Source organism: Ambystoma mexicanum, chromosome 3q (genome assembly GCF_040938575.1).
Source record: "Ambystoma mexicanum isolate Mex_15411 chromosome 3q, UKY_AmexF1_1, whole genome shotgun sequence".
In the NCBI taxonomy this organism is placed as follows: domain Eukaryota; kingdom Metazoa; phylum Chordata; class Amphibia; order Caudata; family Ambystomatidae; genus Ambystoma; species Ambystoma mexicanum.
Genome location: NC_090926.1, coordinates 916,275,223 through 916,297,609, shown reverse-complemented (window position 1 = coordinate 916,297,609; position 22,387 = coordinate 916,275,223). Strand labels below are relative to the sequence as shown.

Sequence of the window (22,387 nt, the reverse complement as noted above, 5' to 3'; positions counted from 1 at the left end):
ATAACTAAAAACCCATCTTTTCATTTAAAAAGCATTAGCTAAAAGCTGGTCCCTATTTGTTTGCTCTTTTTCCACCTGCTCCCAGATGCAATATTGCTTTGCCCAGTCCCCCATTTCGGATGGGTATGCGCGATACAATTCACAAATGCAAATACAAAATGCAATAACACTTATCATGCATGCTTTATCAAAGATGCCTCGTATTAAATGTCATGCCACAGTAAGTAATGGCTAGACTGGCTGTACCAAAATGCAGTCTAGCCACGTAATACCACACATGAAGTTGGCTTTGCCTAAAAATAACAGCAAAACAGGTCATGTCACTTAAGGATGTGTCAAAAATGCTATAGTCATCCTTGGCCTCCCAGGGCCTTCCATACACAATCCCATTTATCACCCACCAGTCATTCACCCATACATCATCTCTCACATTCACCCACACTGCATTCTCCACACTAGCGTCCACCCACCCAGAACGTTCTCACATACACAATCACATTCCTACTCATTCAGCCACCATACACTCACCCATGAGCCTTCTCCCACATTCACTCACATTGGATTCTCCACACAGACACAGACCCACCCAGAACATTCACACAAACACTATCATATTCATAACCATTCACATAACAGTCATTAATACACCTTCTACAACATCCACTAACACTGTATGCTCCACAGAGGCATAGGAACATTCAAACACCCACATAATTACATGCATATCCATTCACTCACCAATCCCCCAACAGTCAGTCACTCATACACCTTCTCTCACACTGCACTCTCCAAACAGGCACACAACCACCCAACCACCCAGAACATTCAAACACACACTATCACACTCATAATGATTTACCGACCAGTCACTAACTCATAAACCTTCTCTCACATCCTCTCACTCTGCATTCTCCACACGTGCGCCCACTTACTCACAAGAACATTCAAACACACACTATTGCATTCATACCTATTGAACCACTAGTCAGTCACTCTTACACCTTCCTTCACATCCACTCACACGGCATTCTCCCCACAGGCATGCACCCACCCAGAACAGTCAAAAACACCATCAATCACTGAACCATACCACATACATACATCTGACACGCACCTCACACATGCAGAACACACATACCCATTTTTCTTTTTAAAGCATTCTTACCTGTTTTTCCTACGTGAGTTGCATTTGGTTCATCACTCCAGGACTCACCGGCTCCTTGGCGCTGCTTACAGACAGGAACAAGGAAGATGGGAGGGCTTCCTGGTTCCTGTAAAAGATGGTGCAAAGAAGCCAGAGAAGGGGTTGGAGCTGAAGGTGGCATGTGTCACATGACACGTTCAGCTCCTACCCCTTCTGAGTCGGATCACCTGCTTGCGCTGCTCTATGATGGGGGAGGACTGGGCCGGGGCCTCCCTAAACCTGGCATGGTGGGGACCCACGCATCGTGCGGGCGGTGGATGCCCCTGCAACGCCAGTGGTGTAGTGGACTTCTTTTAGGGGAGCCAAATGAGCAGCTGGGAGCCCTGTCAGGAGAGCATTTCCCCTATTCTTGTGCAAGACCACACAGGACTGGACAACGGTCCGGAAGATCTGCGGTGGGATGAAGGGTTTGATTTTGTGAAGGATAGATATTTTGAGGTAGGCTATTTGGGCCTTCTTGGCTATGCAGACAGATTTCTGTCAGTTGGATTTTGCTGAGTCTGCGAGTTGAGGATCATATCCTTCTAGGCACATATCGTTGAGCCATCAAGCAGTTACATTTGCGTCATATGAAATGTGTAGTATCTGTAAAAGAGGTAAGTCCACCACGGTTCATACAAATGCCCATCTCCAAAATCAGGCTGCAGAAACTGCCTGTGCTTCACCAAGTGGGCTCCCTATATACATACCTGACATTCTAACATGTCATAATACAACAGGCTGTGCAGGAGGCCCAGTCTGAACATTGACAAACAGATTTGAATATACACATCAGCTCCAGTAATACAGTGACTGCTAGTATCCTCCATTTTGACAGTAAACACTTTACATAATGCAAATGTACAAAATTTAACATACATCTCCCTCCTTTTACTAACTGTGAGAAGAAACATGTTTATCTCTTGCATGCAACTCTGGCTTTGTAAAACACTCTTCCATCCTCCAGAACAGCCTCTTCAAACCAATCCCTTTTGACCACTAAGGGTCCTTGATAACTTCTCTCTCTCTTCTGCACAAAGCCAGGCTTACGAATCCAGACCCTGTCCCTTTCAGACACTCTTATCAGTCTGGTGCTCTTCTGGGCACCATACCTTCTTATTGCAAGTTCCTTCTTGCTCTCCACCCTTTTCTCTTAAAGCCTCATGGTCCCATTCCACCAACATATACCTCCTCAGCCACGGTGGACAAACTGCAGTGGGAGCTTTTCTCCTCAGAATGTCGAATGGTACCAAACCTGTTGCATGGGGAGCCAACCTGTAGGCATATAATCTTTTGGTAACTTCATCTTCCCAAACTTTCCCTTCATTCACTGCCATGTGGATGCCTTGCATTATGGTGCTGTTGAGCCTCTCAACCACCATGTTGGTTTGGGTTGCAAAGGTGATGACTTGAGGTGAACAACTCCAATGCTTGTCAAAATTGCCTCATCATATGAGACGTGAACTGAACCCAGTTATCGCATAGCATTCTGCTTGGAAAGCCCCCCTCTCTGTATTATACTATCCAGAAATGACAACAGCATGTGTGTCTGCCTCCTGTACAATGCATGTCTCTACCCACTTGGAGAACATATCTATTAAAACTATGATATATTTCCTTACTCCATTAGATCCTGTTGTTTGGACTTAATACATCAATTGCTAGAAACTTCCAAGGAATCTCTGAAAATTCAATTGGTCTCAATGGATGAGTGCTACACCTCAATGTCTTGTCGGACTCTTTACATACATCACAATTCTTTATTAAGCTCTCCACCTGACTGTCCACCTCTGGCCACCAGTGGTCAGCCCTTAAGCGTCCCTTGGTGTTGAACATGCCTAGGTATCCTTTGTGGCCAATTTCTAATAATCTGCACCCGATGCCTTGCGGGGGATCATTCTACTTGATCTGAACAAAAACACTCCCTTAACACCAAGTTCATCTCTGAAGTCATGAAACACACAAACCATCCTCCAATGTCCACTCCAACCAATTATTCTGCACAAATTGCATTACTTTGCTCAATTGTATATCTTTACTCTCTGCCTCCAACCATTCAGCTTCCAAAATGGAGCGACCACATGTTCAAAATACTTCTGCCACCAATTACTCATCCATGTTATTCTCTCCATCAACCTGAAAACTTTCATATCTAGACAAGAAATCAGCCATGACAATGTCTTTCCCATAAATATGTTGTACCACAAATTGATGTCCTTGCAAAGCAGTGACCCACCCGAGTATTCATCTAGACACACCGTCTAAACCTGTGGACTTAAATATACTTACTATTGGTCTGTGTATACTGTGAAATTCCTGCCCCAAAGAAATGCTGCACATTTCTTAATGGACAATTACACGCATAGGACATCTTTTTCAATGACGGGAAATTTCTCCTCTGCTCCCTTTCAACATGTAGATGCATACGCTATAACCTTTTCACTGCCTTCCTCCACCTGCAGTATAACAGGGCCCAGCCCGGTATTACTGGCATCAGTGCGCACCAAAGTTTCACATGTAGTATCAAAGTTACTCATTACCGGAGCATTTCTAATACACTTCTTAATGTTCTCAAATTCTTCTTGATTCTCTAAATCACACAAAAGGGGCATCTTTTATTTATTTTTTTAAACATTTTTTTTTATTTTTTTACACAGTCCCCTCATAGCCCTAGACTTGTCAGCAAATCCATTCACAAATTTCGCGTATTATTATACTAAAGCAAGAAACAACAAAACTCCTTGTTTGTCACTCACAGCTTCAATGTTCACAATGGCATTCACTAAATTTCCTTTAGGGAAAACCCCTTACCCATTGATTTTATGACCTAGATATTCAATTTCATACATTCTAAATGTGCATGTGTTCTTCTGCATTGGTAAGCCAACCTTATCTAATGTATCTAACATAGTAAACCGTCTCTGATCATGCTCTTCCATTGAGCATCCTGTGATCAACATATCATCCTGAAAGAACCACACTCCCTGGGACCTATGCATCAGTCTTTGAAAATATGCTGCAGCTGACACTAGCCCAAAGGGCATCCTCTTGTACCTTTATGTGCCCTCCTCCGTGATAAATGTTGTAGGATTTCTAGAGGATGTAAATTGACCTGGTGGTATGCTGACGTGAAGTATAATTTACTAAAGTATTTGGCACCCGTCATTATGCCCAACATTTCCCCAAAGTTGAGTAGGGGAAATTTGTCAATGATAACACACTTATTCAAATCATGAAAAAATCGACACGCAACCTGACATTTCCATTCCCCTTCCCCACTACCACAACTGGAGAAACCCACTCGGAAGCTCCTACTTCCTCTATTACTCCTTGTGACAACAGTTTTCTGATTTCCTTCTCTTAGTGTTATGGGAACACATCAGGTCTTTGCTGTAACCAGTATGGAATTCTGCTTGAGCATAATCTTGTGCGAAAAGTCCTTCAAACACCCTGTTCTTTCTTCAAACACTCATGGGAATTTGTCTTCGGGCATGCCAACTTCAGTAGTAATGGCAGCTATCTGCCCAGGCACTCTTAGATTGATAATAATGCTCAACTTTGCATGTTCAAACCAGCCTAGCAGATTTCTTCCTAGAAACATTTATACTTTGGTCATGCCAACACAACTTAGTCCTGAAGTACCCTATGCATTCAATGGGTATACCCCCATAAACACTAACTCTTACTTGTGGAGACAGTAGAGGCATTCCCTTGTACAACTCTTTCCATACCTTATGATCTATAATGGAATAATTCGAACCAGAATCCACTAGCATTTCTACAGAATTATTACCCACTATAATATAGGCATGTGGTTTGCGCCCTTTCTTCGTCTTACTACCAACGTCACTCAATGACCAGGTCACTTCTTCCTCTCGTACTTCATCACAATCCTAAGTATTTTCACACTCCTGACTCGCAGAGATTTGTTTAACACCACCTTTGGTGAAATGTCTGCAGCATCTGGTAAAATTGCCCTTTTTACTACATTTTAAGCTGACCGCAGCCAGGGCCGGGTAGTCCGGGGCATTAGCATAGTGTGAAAATCTTCCACACCGAAAGCATTTTCTTCCTTCAGGTACATTTTGACTACATTCCTTGTATTTACCATGTTCACTACCCTTGGTGCCTTTATTCTTAGTGACGGTTTTACTTGACACAGTTTGACGGCCTGTAGTAATTGTATTAACATAGTTTGTGGGTAGTTTCATCTCTGGTTCTTTGACACAGGTGATTGTATGCTCTATGCGGTTAGCAATGTCTAATGGATTCTCCAGTGAGGGATCATCTTTTTTTTTTTAAAATAATTTTTATTTTATACAACACACCAAACATTAAACATTACAATACTTGGGACTTCCACCATCCGATTCAGCATCAAAGTGTTACCATCAGCATTGTCCAGTCCCATTCCCTCCCTCCCCCCTAACTTGAGCCAATATGTCCATGTCATCATCATGTGATTCATCAGGCGGGATTATCGTCTTCTCTTTATCCGTGTCATCGACGCTCCGATCAGATTGGGGGGGCCTCTCATGGTAGCCACCAGCTGCCTCATTCAATTAGGGGTCCTACCTCCTCCTCCACTCCCCTACAAACCGCATCCCACCAAACGGCCGTTTCTGCCTCTGCCCATTTTAAGAGGTCAGCCCACCACAACTCTATCCTCAGCCTCTGGGCTGCCTTCCAGCACATTGCTATCCTTCGTTTGGCCAGGATATATGCTAGATCTTTCATTTTGCTTATGTGCTTTAAGTTACGTGGCCTAGAGAATCCCCCCCAGCATGCATGCCCAGGCCGACTCCATCTCCAGTGTAATACCGGTTCCTGCTAAGCGTATCTTAACTTCTTGCCAGAACCGCCCCACCGCAGGGCAGGCCCAAAACATGTGGAGGAGCCCAACCTCCTCCACCCCACACCTAGGGCATTTCTGAGTCGTATAGCCACCAAACCTAGCGATCTTACTGTGGGTGAGATATGCTCTATGTGTGACATATAGTTGGATCTGCTGGAGCCTTGCGTTCCGGGACACTTTTTTATGATATCTTTGGGCTCTTTTCCAGAGCCCTTCCGACATGGGCTCTCCCACCTCATCCTCCCAAAGTTGTCTCAGTTGGGTCAAGTCCTTGCCCACCTTGGACACCAACAGCTCGTATATGCAGGAAATCTCATGCCCACCCTCTGAAATATCATACATAGCCTCCATGGTGGCATCCGGTTGTCCGGTGAGCACCTCTGTTGGCCACTTTGCTCGTACTCTCTTGACAATTCTGGTGTAAATTATGTACTGCCCTTTATGCATCCCAGTATCTTCGATCAGGTTTGGGAACTCTAATGCCTCCCCTTCCAGCCATGTGTCTCCCAGGGTGGCCAAGCCCACTGGTTCCCAGTACTTGTGGACCCCTTGTATCAGCTGGGGATCCTCTCCGCATAATGTTACAAGCGGCACCTGCATAGAGTGCGGAACCGTGTGTCCCGCAATCTGCCACGTTCTGTGCCATATCTCCCATCCCAGTACCAGCAACCCTGCCATCCCACGAACCCTCGACTTGGACAGCCACACCACTTCTTTGAGGAAGAAGGGGAGCGGTTCCCTGCACAGCAGCCTGGATTCTGCCGTCTCCTCGTCATACAGCCATCTCGCTACATACTGCAGTTGCCCTGCTAGATAGTATAGCTCAAAATTTGGCAGGTTGATACCTCCCCTATCACACGAGTTCTGTAGTTTCCAGAGGGCCACCCTGTTCCTGGAGCTGCCCCAGATGAAGCCCCTACACAGGCTATGGAGGCTAGCGAAAAAGCGCCTTGGGATCCCATGCGGGATGTTAACAAAGAAATGCAACAGTCTGGGTAAAACTACCATTTTTATTAGAGCAGCTCTCCCCCCACCATAGCCAGGGGTAACCTGGACCAGAATCCCATGCTGTTCTTAATTCCTTCTACTGCTTTAACCGTGTTGCGTGCATGTTCTTCTTCTGCATTATGGTATATGTCAATTCCGAGATATCGGGACGACTTTGTGCGCCAGGGTATTGGCAACACTGGCAGACTCCCGGGCAAGACAAGCTTGTATCTTCCCAGAGGGAACACGCTAGACTTTTTGGGGTTAACCGCTATGCCAGAGAGAACGGCAAATTGCTCCATCACGTCTAGAATATATTGCATGTTCTCCTCTGGGTAGCGTAGATATAACAGTATGTAATCCGCATATAAAGAAACAAGGTACATGCCACCTGCAGTGCGAATACCTATCTCCTCGTATTGCTGTCTCAGGCAGGTGGCCAATGGCTCCAGTGCCAATATGTATAACATGGGGGACCACGGGCAGCCCTGTCTAGTGCCTCTGCTAAGCTGCCATTTGTCCGAAATGATGGCACCCGTTTTGACCTTGGTGATCAGGGAGCTGTATAACATTTTCACCCACCTGAGGTACCCCGGTCCCATTCCATACCCCTCTAAAGTCGCGATCAACCAGGGCCATCTCACTGAGTCGAAGGCCTTGACCGCGTCTAGTGAAACTATTGCCAGTTCACCTGGGTCATTTTTTGTTTGGTCAAGGATGTGATGCAGTCTTCTGAGATTATCAGTTATGTTCCTGCCCGGGACATAGCCCGTCTGGTCGGGGTGTATCAGCTTACCAATGACAGCCTTAAGCCTATTTGCCAATACAGCAGTGAGTTTAGTTTAGTTTAGTTTATTATTTATAGAGCGCGCCAGACCCTGGGGCATCAGGGCGCAGAAGAAAAATGACAAGAATATGCTCAGCTTAGTTACAGTTACATGGTAAGTAGTACAGTACATGGTCTTCAGACAATTTACATTAGGCAGATATATACAAGATTCAGACAATTTACATTGGGCAGATATATACAAGGCAACGGATCTAGGTCCAGAACAAAGAATTGCACGTGCATGTAATCATGAGAAGAGTATAAAATCATAATATATACAGTAGTAATATACAGGAGGCACCCGGAGCATTCCAGTGCATGAAGAAAGAGTCAGGTACAAATAGCTTGGTGCTGGTGAGCAAGTCAATCTTAGGTCGGCAGGTACACGCAGGTCAGGGTAGTTAGGTGTCATTGGCTCTCAACCAGTTGGTCATGTTCTGTCTGAATTTCACAAAAGGCTGGGGTTCTCTAATGTCCTGGGGAAGTGAGTTCCACAGCTGTGCAGCCTTGACTGGGAAGCTTTGTCCTCCTATAGTAGCGAGTTTGAATCGTGGGACTTGTAGGCCATTAGCGTTGGCTGTTCTTGTGTGTCTGGTCGAGGTTCTTAGGTGTAGCCTATCCTTGAGGTAGGGTGGTGCTTTGTTGTTGAGGCACTTGTGAGTAAGGGAGGAAATTTTGAGTTGAATTTTATCAGAAGTGGATAGCCATTTGTATTCTCTTCTTACTGAAGATATATGCTCATTTCTATTAATCTTGACAGCTGCTCTAAAGGCATTATTCTGGAGGACTTGGATTTTATGTATGGTTTGTTTGTTTGCCCCAATGTAAAGTCCATTACAGTAATCCAATTTAGAGAGTATAAGGGCTCTGGCGAGCGTGATGCAGCTATCTGTGGAGAGGAATTGTTTGCTGGCTCTGATAAGGTTGCATGTGTATGCAGTAGATGAGGCTAGAGAGTTGACTTGTTTGGCGAAGTTCATGGTGGCATCTAAGTAGAAGCCTAGGGTCTTTACTTCCTTTGCTACTTTTATGTTGTTCCCATCGATGCTGAAATTGGCATAATCCGGGCTAAGTTTGGATATGTATGTCTGGGTGCCTAGGATAATGAGCTCAGTTTTGTCATCGTTTAGACATAGGCCGTGTGTGGCCATCCATGCCTGAATGATGCTGTAGATTTTATTCACTAGGGCTAGATCCACAACATAGTCTCCTGAGAGCGGAAGGAGGATCTGGGTATCGTCTGCGTAATTGGTAGATACCCAGATGGTCCATCTCGTCGAAGAGTGGCTTTGTGAATACATTGTAAAGGGTAGGTGACACACAGGACCCTTGAGGTACACCACAGGTTATGGGAATCGGGTCTGCCGAAGCTGATGGAGAGAAGACCCTCATAGTACGGTTACTCAAAAAGGATTTGATCCATATTATGGCCTCTTTGGAGAAGTGGGCTGCAGAGTCAAGGTGGCTACATAGGACTGTATGGTCAACTAAATCAAATGCAGCTGAGAGGTCTAGCAGGAGGAGTAAGGCTGCGTGGCCGTTGTTTCTGCATTGATCTATTTGGGCTTTGAGATCGATCAGGGCTGTCTCAGTCCCGTGTTGTGGCCGGAATCCGGATTGGCGGGTTCCAAGTAGGTGGTTGGTTTCGAGGAAGTTTTGTATTTGCATGTATGCTACTTTGTCGAGAATGTTTAAGAGAAAGGGCACGGTCGTGATGGGCCTGAAGTTAGTGGGGATGGCCGGGTCAGGGGTTTGCTTCTTTAAGAGTGGCAGTACCCAGGACTCTTAAGTTGTTCGGTACTGTGCCAGTGGTAAAGGATGAATTGATGAGTTCAGTTATGAATGGCGATAATTCTCTTGCAGCATCCTTAATCAGTTGGGCAGGGCATTGGTCACCTTTACAGTTGGACGGTTTAAGTCCCAGAATAACCTTTTCTATCTCGATGGTGGATACCTTGGAGAAGCAGAAGCGCGATTCTTGTTTAGGAATAGGTGGAGGTGCTATAATCTGCGTGGTATGAGGCGTTAGGGATGCTTTTTTTAAAGCAATTTTTGTTTGTAGGTTGGCTACTTTATTAGTTAGGGCAGACTGTATGCTAGAGCACCATTTTTTATCCTTGGTGCAATTTTCTTGGGGAGTGATAGGTGTTTCCAATTCTTTCAGAATGCTGAATAATTCTCTGACACTAGATTTAGATTGAGATATTCTAGTATTATACGTTTCCTGTTTGGCTAGTAGGATGTCTTTCTTATATTGGGAAGAAGCCTTGGCGAGGTTAAGTTTGTTTTCGGCTGAGGGACAGGGATTCCAGGTGGTTTCAAGTTTTCTTTTCATTAATCTTAGATCTTTTAGGTGAGGAGTGAACCAAGAGTTAAGATGTTTTTTTGGTTTACTATTGCGTATTTTGAGTGGCGCTGTGTGGTCAAGGGCTGTATTCATGGTTTTATTGAATTGTTCAACTAGCCCATTGGGATCCATATTGACTGGGAGTATGTTAAGTTGTGGCAGTATAATGGGCAGCAGGTTTTCCGCTGTCATAAGTTTTTTGTTCCTTCAAACAAAAGGAGGGGGCAAGGAGGGGCAAGTGGGGACTGGGCCGTGACACAGTTTGTTGCTACTGTGAATGATAGTAGATGGTGGTCAGTCCAGATCTGGGGTGCAGTATCTGTGATAGTAACTTGACAGTTTTTTTTTTTTTTAAATATTTTATTGATTTTATATTTTAGAAGACCAAACAACACACAACACAATACAACTGTTAATTATTTACAGAAACACAAAAGAAAATACGAAAAAACTCCCCCCACCCCCCATCAAGCCAGAGCCGGCTCCCTTGTATCCTCAGTCGGGGCACTGTCAGGTGGAACATTGTCCGTAGGCCCATCTTCCGAATTCTCAGATTCGTCCAAACCCTGTTGTGGGTTGGTCATAGAGGCCACCAATTGTCGCCAGGCCAGCAAGGGCCATATCTCTTCCTCGCCCCCTCTAGTGACCGCTTATGTTCCGCTATCCAGTCAAGGATTCGTCGACCTTTGTTATGCGTAGGGAGGTTGACTTTCTGGGAGAATCCCAGTTCTTTTAGGATCGAGGCAGTGGCTGTAGACTGGATGTCCTTAGTGTCATTATAGCCTAGGTTGAAGTCGCCTAGCACTATAGTTTGGGAGGTGTTCTTTAGATTATTGGACAAGGTTGTAGAGAGATCCTCAGCAAAGGTACCAATAGGGCCTGGAGGTCTATAGATAAGGAAGAGGTTTAATGTTTGGGAGCTAGCGGTGGCAATTTTGACCGTGAGGCATTCACAAGATTTCATAGTGGGTGTTGCAGCAAGTCTCATGTCTAGACTGGTTTTAGCTATGATTGCTGGACCCCCACCTCGTGAGGTGCGTCTGTCTGCTCGTAGGATGGTATAATTGTCGGGGATTGCTAATGATATGGCAGGGCCTGCCGCATCATGAAGCCAAGATTCTGAGATAGCCAGGAAATCAAGGTTGTCTGCGATAATGATATCTGCGATCTCTGTTGCGTGTGCGACTAGAGACCTAGCGTTTATAAGCGCGCCTTTGAGATGGTGTTTGTGGCTATCTAAGTTGGGGTGAGTAGAGCTTAGTCTGTCTAGCGCGGTAGGTTTAGTGCTGTTTTGTGTAGGTCTTTTGGGATTGTCATATTTCCTAGTAAACTCAACAGTAACCTTCAAAGGAGGGTTTTTTTTTTTAGGAGATTAAGTTGTTCAATTTTCTTTGCTGGTGGCTCATACAGTTTGGATAGTCGCGTGCGAAGTCTTAGGTTTCTGTCCGCTGTGCTACAAGGCCTATGTATAATAGTGGCTTCTTGATTCACTATGGGACCTGTGATTAGTTGTGTGACAGACATGGTATGGCAAGAAGGGTGATTAAGATGAGACCCGGTAGAGTCGGTCGATGTGTTAGCTATGGTAGCCAGGCTAAATGATAAAGCTACTAGTATGATGGAGGCGGTGTAGAGAGGTGGATTTGTTGTCCTATAATGGGCAGCGATGGTTTGTATACCTGGATTTGGAGAGTACATGCTAGCTGGTAGATACAAGCCGGCTTGATGCGCCTAACAGGCTTGGTGCAGTTTAGATAACCGTGCACAATGCAGCGCCAAGTACAGGGCAGCTAACTTCAAATATAAGGCATGTCAGGTAATGCAGTGCAGAATACGGTACATCTAGATTTAAATATCAGGCACATCAGGGAATGCAGCGCCAAGTACAGGGCAGCTAACTTCAAATATAAGGCACATCAGGTAATGCAATGCAGAATACGAGGGTTTTACTATCCTGATTGAGCATCGATAAAGGCCTGTATGACCCACAATCAGTGCTAGGCTTGCCCGGCTTCAGAAGCGGGATAATCACCGCCTCTCGCAGGGTCTCTGGTAGCCTGCCTTGCTCGTACGACTCGTTAAGCATGGCCAGCAGCGGGGGAAGCAACTCTTGTTTATAGGTTTTATAAAATTCACTTGGAAGCCCATCGGACCCGGGGGCCTTACAGGTGGGCAAGTAACGAACCACTAGTTCGAGTTCTTCCATCGTAATAGGGGCGTCTAGGTCTGCGCGTTCTGACTCGTCTAACGTGGGTAGGCCCATGTCCTCCAATGCTACCCGAATTTCGTGGTTTCTAGGGTGTTAGGCAGAAACCTGTGCAGTTCCCTTAGGGACCACTGCAAAAGATTTAGGACTACAGGTGGTTGGCAGTAAACCCAATTGGTAGCAGTCTGTACCACCAGATTTACCTGGTAGCTGTGGCTGAGCAGTCAGACTTCCCTCAAGAAGAGTTAGGCAGTATGCAGAGTATACACAATAGGTACAGAGACACAGTAGTACAAGCAAACGCTGACCAGAGCTTTGGTGTAAAAGTATATAATTATTTAAAGACACACTTGTAAATTACACTAGCACTAAAAGAGATAAGTAAATTCAACACACAGTCACTATTACTAGATGTACATCCCTTATTCCTTATTAGACAAGTCTTAGTTAACACCACTTATTTCCAGACAGAGGTGAGGCTTAACTAAAGATGGCACTCCAATAAGTTAAGAAAAAGGGAGGGAAAAAGCAGAAATTAGGAAAAGCACACAGCACAATACTTTAGAAGCACCCAGCAAAGCAGGAAAGTCAAATCTACTTGGGAGCAAAAAGTTCAGAGGCCAGGCTCCCTCTTAGAGAGAACAGATCACCAATGCGCCCACGATCACACAGCTTAAAAGTCTTGAAAAGTCTTGCAGGGAGTTCAGAAAAGAATTAAGTCAGCTCAGAAAAGTTCAGTTAGCCAGCCTAGGGCCAACCCAAGTGGTAAGTGGAGGCTTTAAGAGTCACCCCACACAGACCGTTGCGTGGGAGGCCAGGCGGACACAGTACCTTCAAAGTGGAGAGGATCCTGCAGCGGGGGCAGTTGTTCCTGGCAGCAGGTGCAAGTCACGGGGTCGTCCAGAGGAAGAGATGGTCTCGACGTGGAGGAAAGCTGAAGGACGTTGCACTGCCAGGGAAGAAACCAGCCGCGGAGTTATCTGGTTAAAAGGTATGACCCTTTTATTCGCGGTAGTGGAAAAACCGTGGTATCCTGGTTGCCGGGGTGCTTGGCACAGACAAGGCGGCCACGAGATGATCCGGGAAGGCGAAAAGACGGGCAAACTGGTTATCCCCACCAGTCAAAGGAAGAAGACTCTCTGGGCTGGAGATCTCCTCTGACGTCGGGAAAAGTGGTGAGACGGTTCAGCAGGGCTCCACTGGTGGGGTCGTCGTGGCAGGTCGGCTCAGCTTCTCCCTCCTCGGATTCTTTAGGTCCTGTGGCGACTTCTGAAGTTCCAGTCCCCAAAGCCCGCTTTTATGCAGCAAACCCCCATTCATTCAGCCTAGCTGTCAATGTAACATGCTAAGTGGTGATACGGGCGGCTCACCACTTGGGCCAATCACACAAGAGTGCGACTTGAGTTGCCAAGGCAACTCAGTCCAGGGTGCCTAAACGCCCTCCCACATCCCCTCTGGTACCCAAACAGAGTGGCACCACTTTTGGAGGCTTCTGTGGAGAAGCCCGCCAAAAAGTGGAACAAAGGGCCCGACTTGGGTTGGAGTCACAGAAACGAACACAAACGCCATTTTGGAACCGAGCAAAAATTACCAACCAGTGATTTTATATTAATTTAATAAACCGGCGGTGTGTTCGAGGCTATATTAAAAAGTGGTAGCCTCGAACAATGGGAAAATCCCATAGGAAAATATTTGCGGTTGAATATAAACAGTAGTATCCACTGCCACCAGCCAAAACTCCATCAGGGGGGACGGAGACGTGGCCCCTCGAACAACAGACCCCGGGGCAATCGAATTGCCCCTACTAGTACGTCCACAATATGATGGTTTGTACTGGTTTCTGTTCATAATTTGGGACTAGTAAAGCCAATGGTGACTTTACATGGCCTGGGAGACAGTAGTCAGTCCCAGGGTATGGAGTCTATGTTTGGGGGTCACTATGACACCCCTGGGTTACTGCACTGAGGGTGCTGTGTAACCCACATACCAGAAAACACATGAAGCCCTATGGGGTAAAGGACCCCATAGACCATAAAACACATTCAAAGTCAAAGGAACACCTCAAATCATGTCTAAGAGTGGGAGAAAAAGAGTCTCACTCTTAGCAGGAGAGAAAAAAATAAACCCCAAAAATCCAGAAAAGCTGCTGGGGGACTCACTAGGTTTGGGAAATCAGTCTTAACAGAGAATTCTCCCTAACATAGGGCCACCTGGGTCAACATAAAGATGTCTATAGAATCTCAGGAACTCCTCATTCACCCCCTCCTGGGTATTCTGAGTCCACCCTCCCTCGCCTTTAATTTCCCTAATCACCGTTCGCGGCGTCTCACTCTTGTATAGCCAGGCCAGCAACCTGACTGGCTTATCTCCCCCTGCATGCTGTTTCTCCACGTATTTCTTATAGCTTAATTTACATAACCTGTCCCAGCATTCCCCACTGGCCTGTTATTATTGCCTTATCCTGTCTGTCCTCATCAGCTGTGCCTTCCATACGCATCCTGCCCTCCAACTCCTCCTCAATACCCTTCAACTCCTGCTCTATGCCCCCCGTGAGCCCCCTAGACTTGGAAATGGCAACCCCCCACAAAACTACCTTAAACGCCTCCCAAACGGTTCCCATAGAGCTTAGACTACCAGTATTTATCTCAAAGTACTCAGTGATCGCCTCCCTTAAATCCTCCCTGAATCCCGGGTCCTGCAGAGTCTCGGCTCCGAGTTTCCAAGTGGGAATTCGTGCCCTGGGAGGTTGATGCCGCCATTCCAGGACCATGGGGGAGTGGTCCGAAAGCACCCTAACTTTGTATTCCGCACATTCCATCTCTCCTGCCAACTCCGTGGTGGCGAACACATAGTCTAATCTTGTATGAAGGGCGTGAGGTGCCATATAGTGCGAATATTGCCTATCCAATGGATGCAACTGCCTCCAGACATCTAAAAAGTCCCTCAGGAGGGCCTGTAGCACCTTTGCTGCTGGGGTTGGTTTGTCTATCTTACTATCCGATCTGTCAACCTTCGGGTTAAGTACGCAGTTAAAGTCACCTCCCCAAATAATCCCGCCACCCAGCAGAGGGCCGACTCTACCGTACAGGGTCCTAAAGTAAGCCGCTGTGTCCTGGTTAGGGGCATATAAATTTACCAATATACCTTTCACATCAATCAATCTGCCATCTGGGTCACCCGTGACCTGAAGCAGCTGGAATGGCACCTGCAGCACCACCCAGATGATAACTCCTCTAGCGTAGGCCGAGTATGTGGATCCCACCAGGCACCCCCTCCACTTCTTCTTAACCACCTCCAATTTCTCCCTAGTGAGGTGGGTCTCTTGCAATAATGTTATGTCGGTCCTCATCCTTTTCAGATACATCATCACCTTACGTTTCAAATAGCTGTTGAGGCCCCTGACATTCCAGGTGACCACTCTAAGGCACCCTGGCGCCATCTCCATGATATCCCACATTCCTCCCCACCTCTTATCCCGCCTGTTAAGGTTCCCATTTTGGCTCAATTCCCATTCCCTCCCATGAAACTTCCCTCCAACCCCCACCCCAACTCCCCATTCCCCAACTTCAAACCACTGCACACCCCTTTCACCCTCTCACCTCCCCGCCCCCTCGTATACCCCAACAAGTGCCCAGCTCCATCCCTGGATCACAGCCCCCCCCGCGTTTGGTTCTGTCCTAAGAGGCCCCAGCAGGGTGTCACCAAACTACCAGTGACCTAACTAAACTATTCGCTATGGGGGGGTGAGGTCATGCTCCGTTCAGCTCCTATATCTATATCAAGGTTTCCAGTGCCACCGTATCATATTTATGACTGTGGCTCTAAACACACTCCTCTGCCGGTATATGCAATGCTAGATTCAAGTCCCATTGTCATGAGCTGCAGCACCTAGGGCGCTTTACTGACGCATGTTACTTATCTCCGCATTCTGCTCCCTGGATGTCCGGTACCTGGGGACAGCTCTGCGCATCTAACCATCCCATGGCGTCCTCTGGGGTGTTGAAAAACAAGGTTCTGCTCTTGTAGAAAACCTTCAGTTTAGCCGGATAAAGCAGCATGTACCTATGGCCCGCCTCCCGCAATCTTCTTTTCACTGACCCAAAGTTCATGCAGCTGCGCTGTACCTGCAAGGTATAATCCGGGTACGCCGTTATGTTCGCAGCACCTCTTTGTATTGTGCCGCCCTTCCGAAAGTGTGCAAGGATTTTTTCCCGGTCCCGGTAGTTTAGGATTTTCGCTATCACCGGTCTGGGGGGGTTCCCCGGCGGTGGCTTCCTCATCAGGGCCCTGTGCGCCCTCTCTACAGCAAACCCCTGGGACAGGGCTCCCCCAGTGATCTCCTGTAATAGCATAGACTCAATGTATTCCGTAGGGTTAGTTCCTTCAGCTCCTTCCGGCAATCCGACAATGCGAATATTGTTCCTTCGGGCGCGTCCCACCGCCTCTTGCGCCCTGCTCTCTAAATTGCCCACACGTTGGCGTGAAGTTCAGATTTATGGGCAGCACAGGCCGCCGTGTTCAGGGCCACCTCTTTTTCCAGGTCTTCCGTGCGCTCAGCCAACAATCATACGTCTTGCCGGAAAAGAATTACGTCCTGCACCGCTCCAACTTTGAGTTCAAGTGCAGCTTTCAATTCAGTGATTGCCAGGCCCAGTTTGGTCTCCAAGGCCACTTTCAGGTCAGCAATTGCCGCAAGTACCTCCTGGTTGCCCATAATGTCTGGGCCTCCAGCGGGGGTCCTGTCTTTCTGCCTGGCCCCTTCAGCACCTGGTGGTGTTTTGGCAAAATCGTCCAATGTGGGCGCTTGCCTTTCTGTCTGATGAATTTGTTGGACATCTTGTGTTAGGGTAAAGTGAGTCGGCCCCAATACGTGCTGTCTTCTTCTAGAACGTGCTGAGTTGCCCAAAATGTCTAGGACCAGCCTGACCATTTTAGGGGTGACCTCCAGTGACCTCCCCTATTTCCAGAATGGACTGTGTCCTCCCACGTACCAATGTGGGTTCATTCCTCCCTCACAGGACTAAGGACCCTGCCCCAGTCGATCTGGCTCCCCGGGCTGTCTGCTCGGCGGTGATGTAGTTCTGCGGGCTTCGGTGGCCTCTCTTGACGGTCTCCACTTTCATGGGGCAACCCCGTACACCATCATCTGCAGTTACCCCCCCGCGGCCACCTCAGGCACGTAGTGGGCGTCTCTTTGTGCCCTCTTCAGGCGGCTGCAAGTCTCTATGTTTCTGTCTAAGCCTGTCTGTGCTCCTCGGGTGGCTGGGTCAGCATTCTTAAATTACTCATAGGCATGTCTTGTGCTATTGTGTTTACTAGTCTCCACAGGGTGGTTTAGTGGAGTTTATTGCAGGTTGGGTTGCAGATGTGTGCCTGCGCCTCTTCGTCTCACGGTGCGGCGGTGGGTTTATTGTGTCCTGGGCATTTCAGTTTATCATCAGCTGAAAAAACTGACATCTGTTTGCTAGGAGCTGCTATCACGTCTAGTCAGGGCCCCCATGTGTGCCTCTGTCAGGTCTCAGGCAACCCTTAGGATGCGCTCGGCTTTATTATCAGTGAAACTGGATTGCATCCGTTTCAAGCACTCCATGTACTTAGCTGGCCCTGTACCTCTGTGTTATTGCGGTACCTTCGATCTGGGTGGCCATGCGCAACCCGAAAGGCTGCCCCTTCATAAGCCTGTCTGGTGGCCAAGTTTCCACTGCGGCTGCAAACGAAACCGCACATAATGCTTGGATGGCTCACACGCCGTCACTTCACTACAGCTGCTTATGGACACACCGGTGCCTCGTATGTGTTGCGCATACGCTGCCGAGTATGGCAGTGTATATTGTATTGACACTTATTCGTGAGTGAGCAGCCTCGCAGTCTCTCCTGCTTACAAGCAGACTGCTTGGGGTTCCAGTCCCGTTTCGTCGCGCACTGGGCATGCGCTTTCCAGTCACGGCACTGTTCGTTGCCGTTTTATTCCAACATCGGGCTTCTCGCCTGGGTCTCGCGCTGTAACAGGGGGTCCTCACAGCTCCGCTCTGCTAGCGGTCCTTTCTGGAAGACCCGATCTGAGCGCAGCTCGCTCTCTCTTTGTTGTTGGTTGTTGGCGGATCGCCATTTTGGATTCCTCACGGGTGCACCGCCGCAACATTCTTACAGCTGATTTCGCTCTCATCACAGCACCGATGCTCACCATCTCCAGCTCCGGTTGGGCAGTAATAGCTCACGAACTCGGGCAGACTATGTATCCAGACCAGGATGGTTTCAATGTGTCACTTTTTCTCGGATCAATTCAGGATCATCAGGAGCCTTCTCGGAAACACGTCCTCCTACATGGCTCTGTAGCCACGCTCCCAGGGATCATCCCTAGTCCACATCTCCTCTCTTATTTTATTCTCATTGACCTTAAGCATTAATTGATCTCAGTCTTCCATCAAACGTTGTGCCAATTTTACAACTGTAAGCCAATTCCCATAGGGCAGTTATAAACACTTCCATAGATTCTCCCTCTCATTGATCCCTGATAGAGAAATGGTACCTTTGTAAAACGATGCTCACCTTACACCCCATCATCGTCGCTAAATGTAGTATCCGGAAAAGAGGTACGTCCACCACAGTTCATCCAAATGCCCCTCTCCACAATCGGTCTGCAGCAACTGCCTATGTTTCACCAAGTGGGCTCCCTATATACATACTTGACATTCTAACATGTCCTAATACAACAGCCTATGCAGGAGGCCCAGTCTGAACATCAACCAACAGGTTTGAATATATACATCTGCTTCAGTAGTACAGTGACTACTAGGTCCACCATTTTGAAAGTAAACACTTTACATAATACAAATGGACGCAATATAACAAAATGACATAAGTAATAGAGAATTGTGTTGACAATTGAATAAGTAAACACTGGAGGCAGGGTGTCAGAACTTTTGCACCAAACAATTGCATTGGGAATACCAGGCTCAGACTGATGCCCATCAATGTCCTTCAAGTGACGGGTCCTAGGGGATTGCCATCAGAAAGGTATAAAAGATGACCATCAGCCTTCCTTGGGTGGACTGGCAAGCAGACAGATTGGAGCTGGCCAACTGACCAAATGGGGAGATGTGGATGCAGCCTGAAGCCTCTTTCATTCCTAAACAGGACTCCCTCTCTAACAGGAAATGCACTTGCTTGACTTAAAAGTAGGTATTCAATAAGTGTTGGTGGGAGCTGGATGATTGAATTGAGAAATGCTCCAACCTTTATTCAGCATTCACTTTTTCACTATTGTATCCCATTATGAAATTGCATTTAGCACTTAAAGCCTGAATTGAATGTTTTTACGTTTTAAATTTGCATTTCAACATTGCATTTTTTAATACATTTCTGAAATAGAGTTTAGTATTGTACCATTGGTTATTATTGATAATGCCAGTGGGTCCTTGCAAAGAAAGAATTGTTCTTTAGCTCTTAGTATTTGAATTTAAAATTGCTTTTCTCCAGCAGTGGGAGGAAGATACACAGTTTGGGTTAGTTCACTTTGGATAGGCAGCAAACGGCACGTTGTAGATATTCTGGTGTTTGAATTTGTTATTTGTTGATTTTGTATTTGTATTTATTTAGTTTATATAGCGTTTTACTCCAAAACGCTGCACATTCTAACAGGATACAAAGGGAAACTGTGCTTTACCATTTGGGGGTAACATGTAAGGAGAGTTTGGTTGTTGATGTTATGGAATGTATTGCACTTTTCAGCACCGGCTCAGGATAAAGAAGATTGAGTTAGCTATTGCATTACAAGTTTGCTTTTAGCTATTATTGCATTACAAAATTGTTTTTTTGCATTACAAGATTGGATCTCTCCAGCACTGACAGAAAGATATGCATTGATTTTGGAATTGGGATTGAACAAGATTTGTTGAATTGATAAACAGAGAGTTTTTTTAATAATAAAAATGTATTCATTTACATTCAATGGTCAGTGCATTAATTTGATTCCATATTCATTTTGGAAATGTAATGCCCATATGCTATGCCATACAGTCATTCTGTTTAATCTGTTATACTCTGCTGATGAAATTCACATTGTATGAGATCTCACATTAAGGTTTCTATCATACACTGACAGTGCCCATTTAGGGTTTAATGTGCTTAAAGGTGGTAGAAAGGCAAGAATTCCTACGTTATATGAGATAACCTTTAGGCTAACTGCACCCATGATCTCACAATTTAAATATTTGTAGTTGCAGGCACAACAATGGCTGTGCTCAAACGCACGGCAGACACATCTGCCAAGCTCTATGCCATATCCTGCACTGCTAGTCACTTTAGAAAGGGTGCTCGGTTCTCCCTGCAGAAATATGGGGTTTTTCCCCCGTAAGAGTCAGTACTTCCTTAGCTAGATGGCATTTTCAAGAAAAACATGACGCACAGAATTGAACATAAACGAGGGACAGTGCAAATTCCAACTTATCCTGTTTGCAACATTAGTCAAACCTTTTTTTTATATAGTTTTCTGTTATATTTGCATCACCTAAGCCATGTTCCTGCCCTGCATCAACTAGGAAGCTGAGATTGAAGGCAAAGCGCAGAAGGCCAAGTTGTGTCTTGGAAAAGTCAGAGAAACCAAGAGAAATAAGGTAATCGCAAATCTCTTTATTTGATCCTGTTTCTACAGAGAATAGCATGCCAGATAGGCCATCGGGTTATGTTGGAGAAATCCTCTCCTGACCATAGGTGTTATCCCAACCAACCTCCTAACTTCAGACTACAATAAAGTTGTCGAACTGTATAATATGTATCTCGGGTGTTCCGTTGGTCTTTCTTCGTCACACTGCCGCAGACAGCATAGGCATGGGCTTAACTCCCTAATGGCATGATCTGTAGTGCTAGGTCATCATTATACCGTATGACCTTAAATTAGCAAATAAACAATTGGCAACACGTTGTTTGTGTTCAGCCTTCTATTTGCTACCCTTAAACCTCTCAGTTGATCTATACATTCAATTTGGATTGGAGTTCTTGAATAATTATGTTTTCATAAACTGAATCACTTCATAAAATATCTGTGCAGTTCATAACATAAGTGCTGCAATAATACAGTAACGTACCAATACGGCAAACTGTTCAACAAAGGAAAAGCATCATGGACTCTCATCTCAACTATTAAAAAGGTCATACCTTGTTTTTGCAGAACTCCAACGGCAAGATGGGCAGGGAGGAAGATTGTATCCTGGAGTATCAGTGCATCCCATGTCATTACTATATGGAATCCCAAAATAATTATCAAAACCTGTGAAAAGAGGATACTTTTATTGAAGACCAATGGTACATTGAGATTCATTCATTTATTTTGTCATTTGTATAGCGCCTTTCACCATAATTATGGGCACAATGCGCTTTTGGTTGAACGCCCTCGGAGTGACCGTAGTCCAAATTTGGGAGAAGTTGGGTGGTGCTATTAAGCGTGTGTGTATTTCAGCCTTTAAAGTTATGCGAGGGTGGCCAAGACTCTGCTAGCCACCCATGTCTGAATGGCGTGTGGATGAGCACAGCAGAGGTAAACTATGAACTAAACAGGGGTAGGTTGTGGTTAAGGAGCTAGAGAATTACATAAGAAGTTACAGTTCGAATTTTTGTTGTTAAAGGTAGCTTTATTCTAATGGCAGAGGCGTTGTGCAGTGTTTGTGTTACATGTGAGTGCAGGGTGTGTGGAATGAGCATTTGCTTACTGCTAAATTACGAAGGTGAGGTGAGCAAGGGGAGCAAACAGGTTAGCTGTGTAAGAATATGACTACATTACACTATTATGCTAAATGCAAAATATGGCTGAGTTACACAACTAGGCTAAATGCAAAATATGGCTACCTTACACAATTATGTTAGGCAAAATGTTAAATATGGCTACCATAAACCGTTAGGCTAAAGTCAAAATATGGCTAACTTACACAATAAGGCTAAATGCAAAATATTGCTACCTTAAACGGATGTATGTGATTTCTTCT

At 45.9% G+C, this 22,387-nt stretch overlaps 1 protein-coding gene across 3 annotated transcripts in view; it reads right to left on the bottom strand.

Moving 5' to 3' along the window:
- The window catches only part of ARSG (arylsulfatase G), a 2,321,949-nt gene that overhangs the window by 1,402,338 nt on the left and 897,224 nt on the right, over nt 1–22,387 (bottom strand). For all 3 annotated transcript variants that reach the window (XM_069655066.1, XM_069655065.1, XM_069655064.1), the window contains one exon: nt 21,564–21,675. In XM_069655066.1, the coding sequence (XP_069511167.1) occupies nt 21,564–21,675 (112 nt within the window). The remainder of the gene's footprint in view (nt 1–21,563; nt 21,676–22,387) is intronic.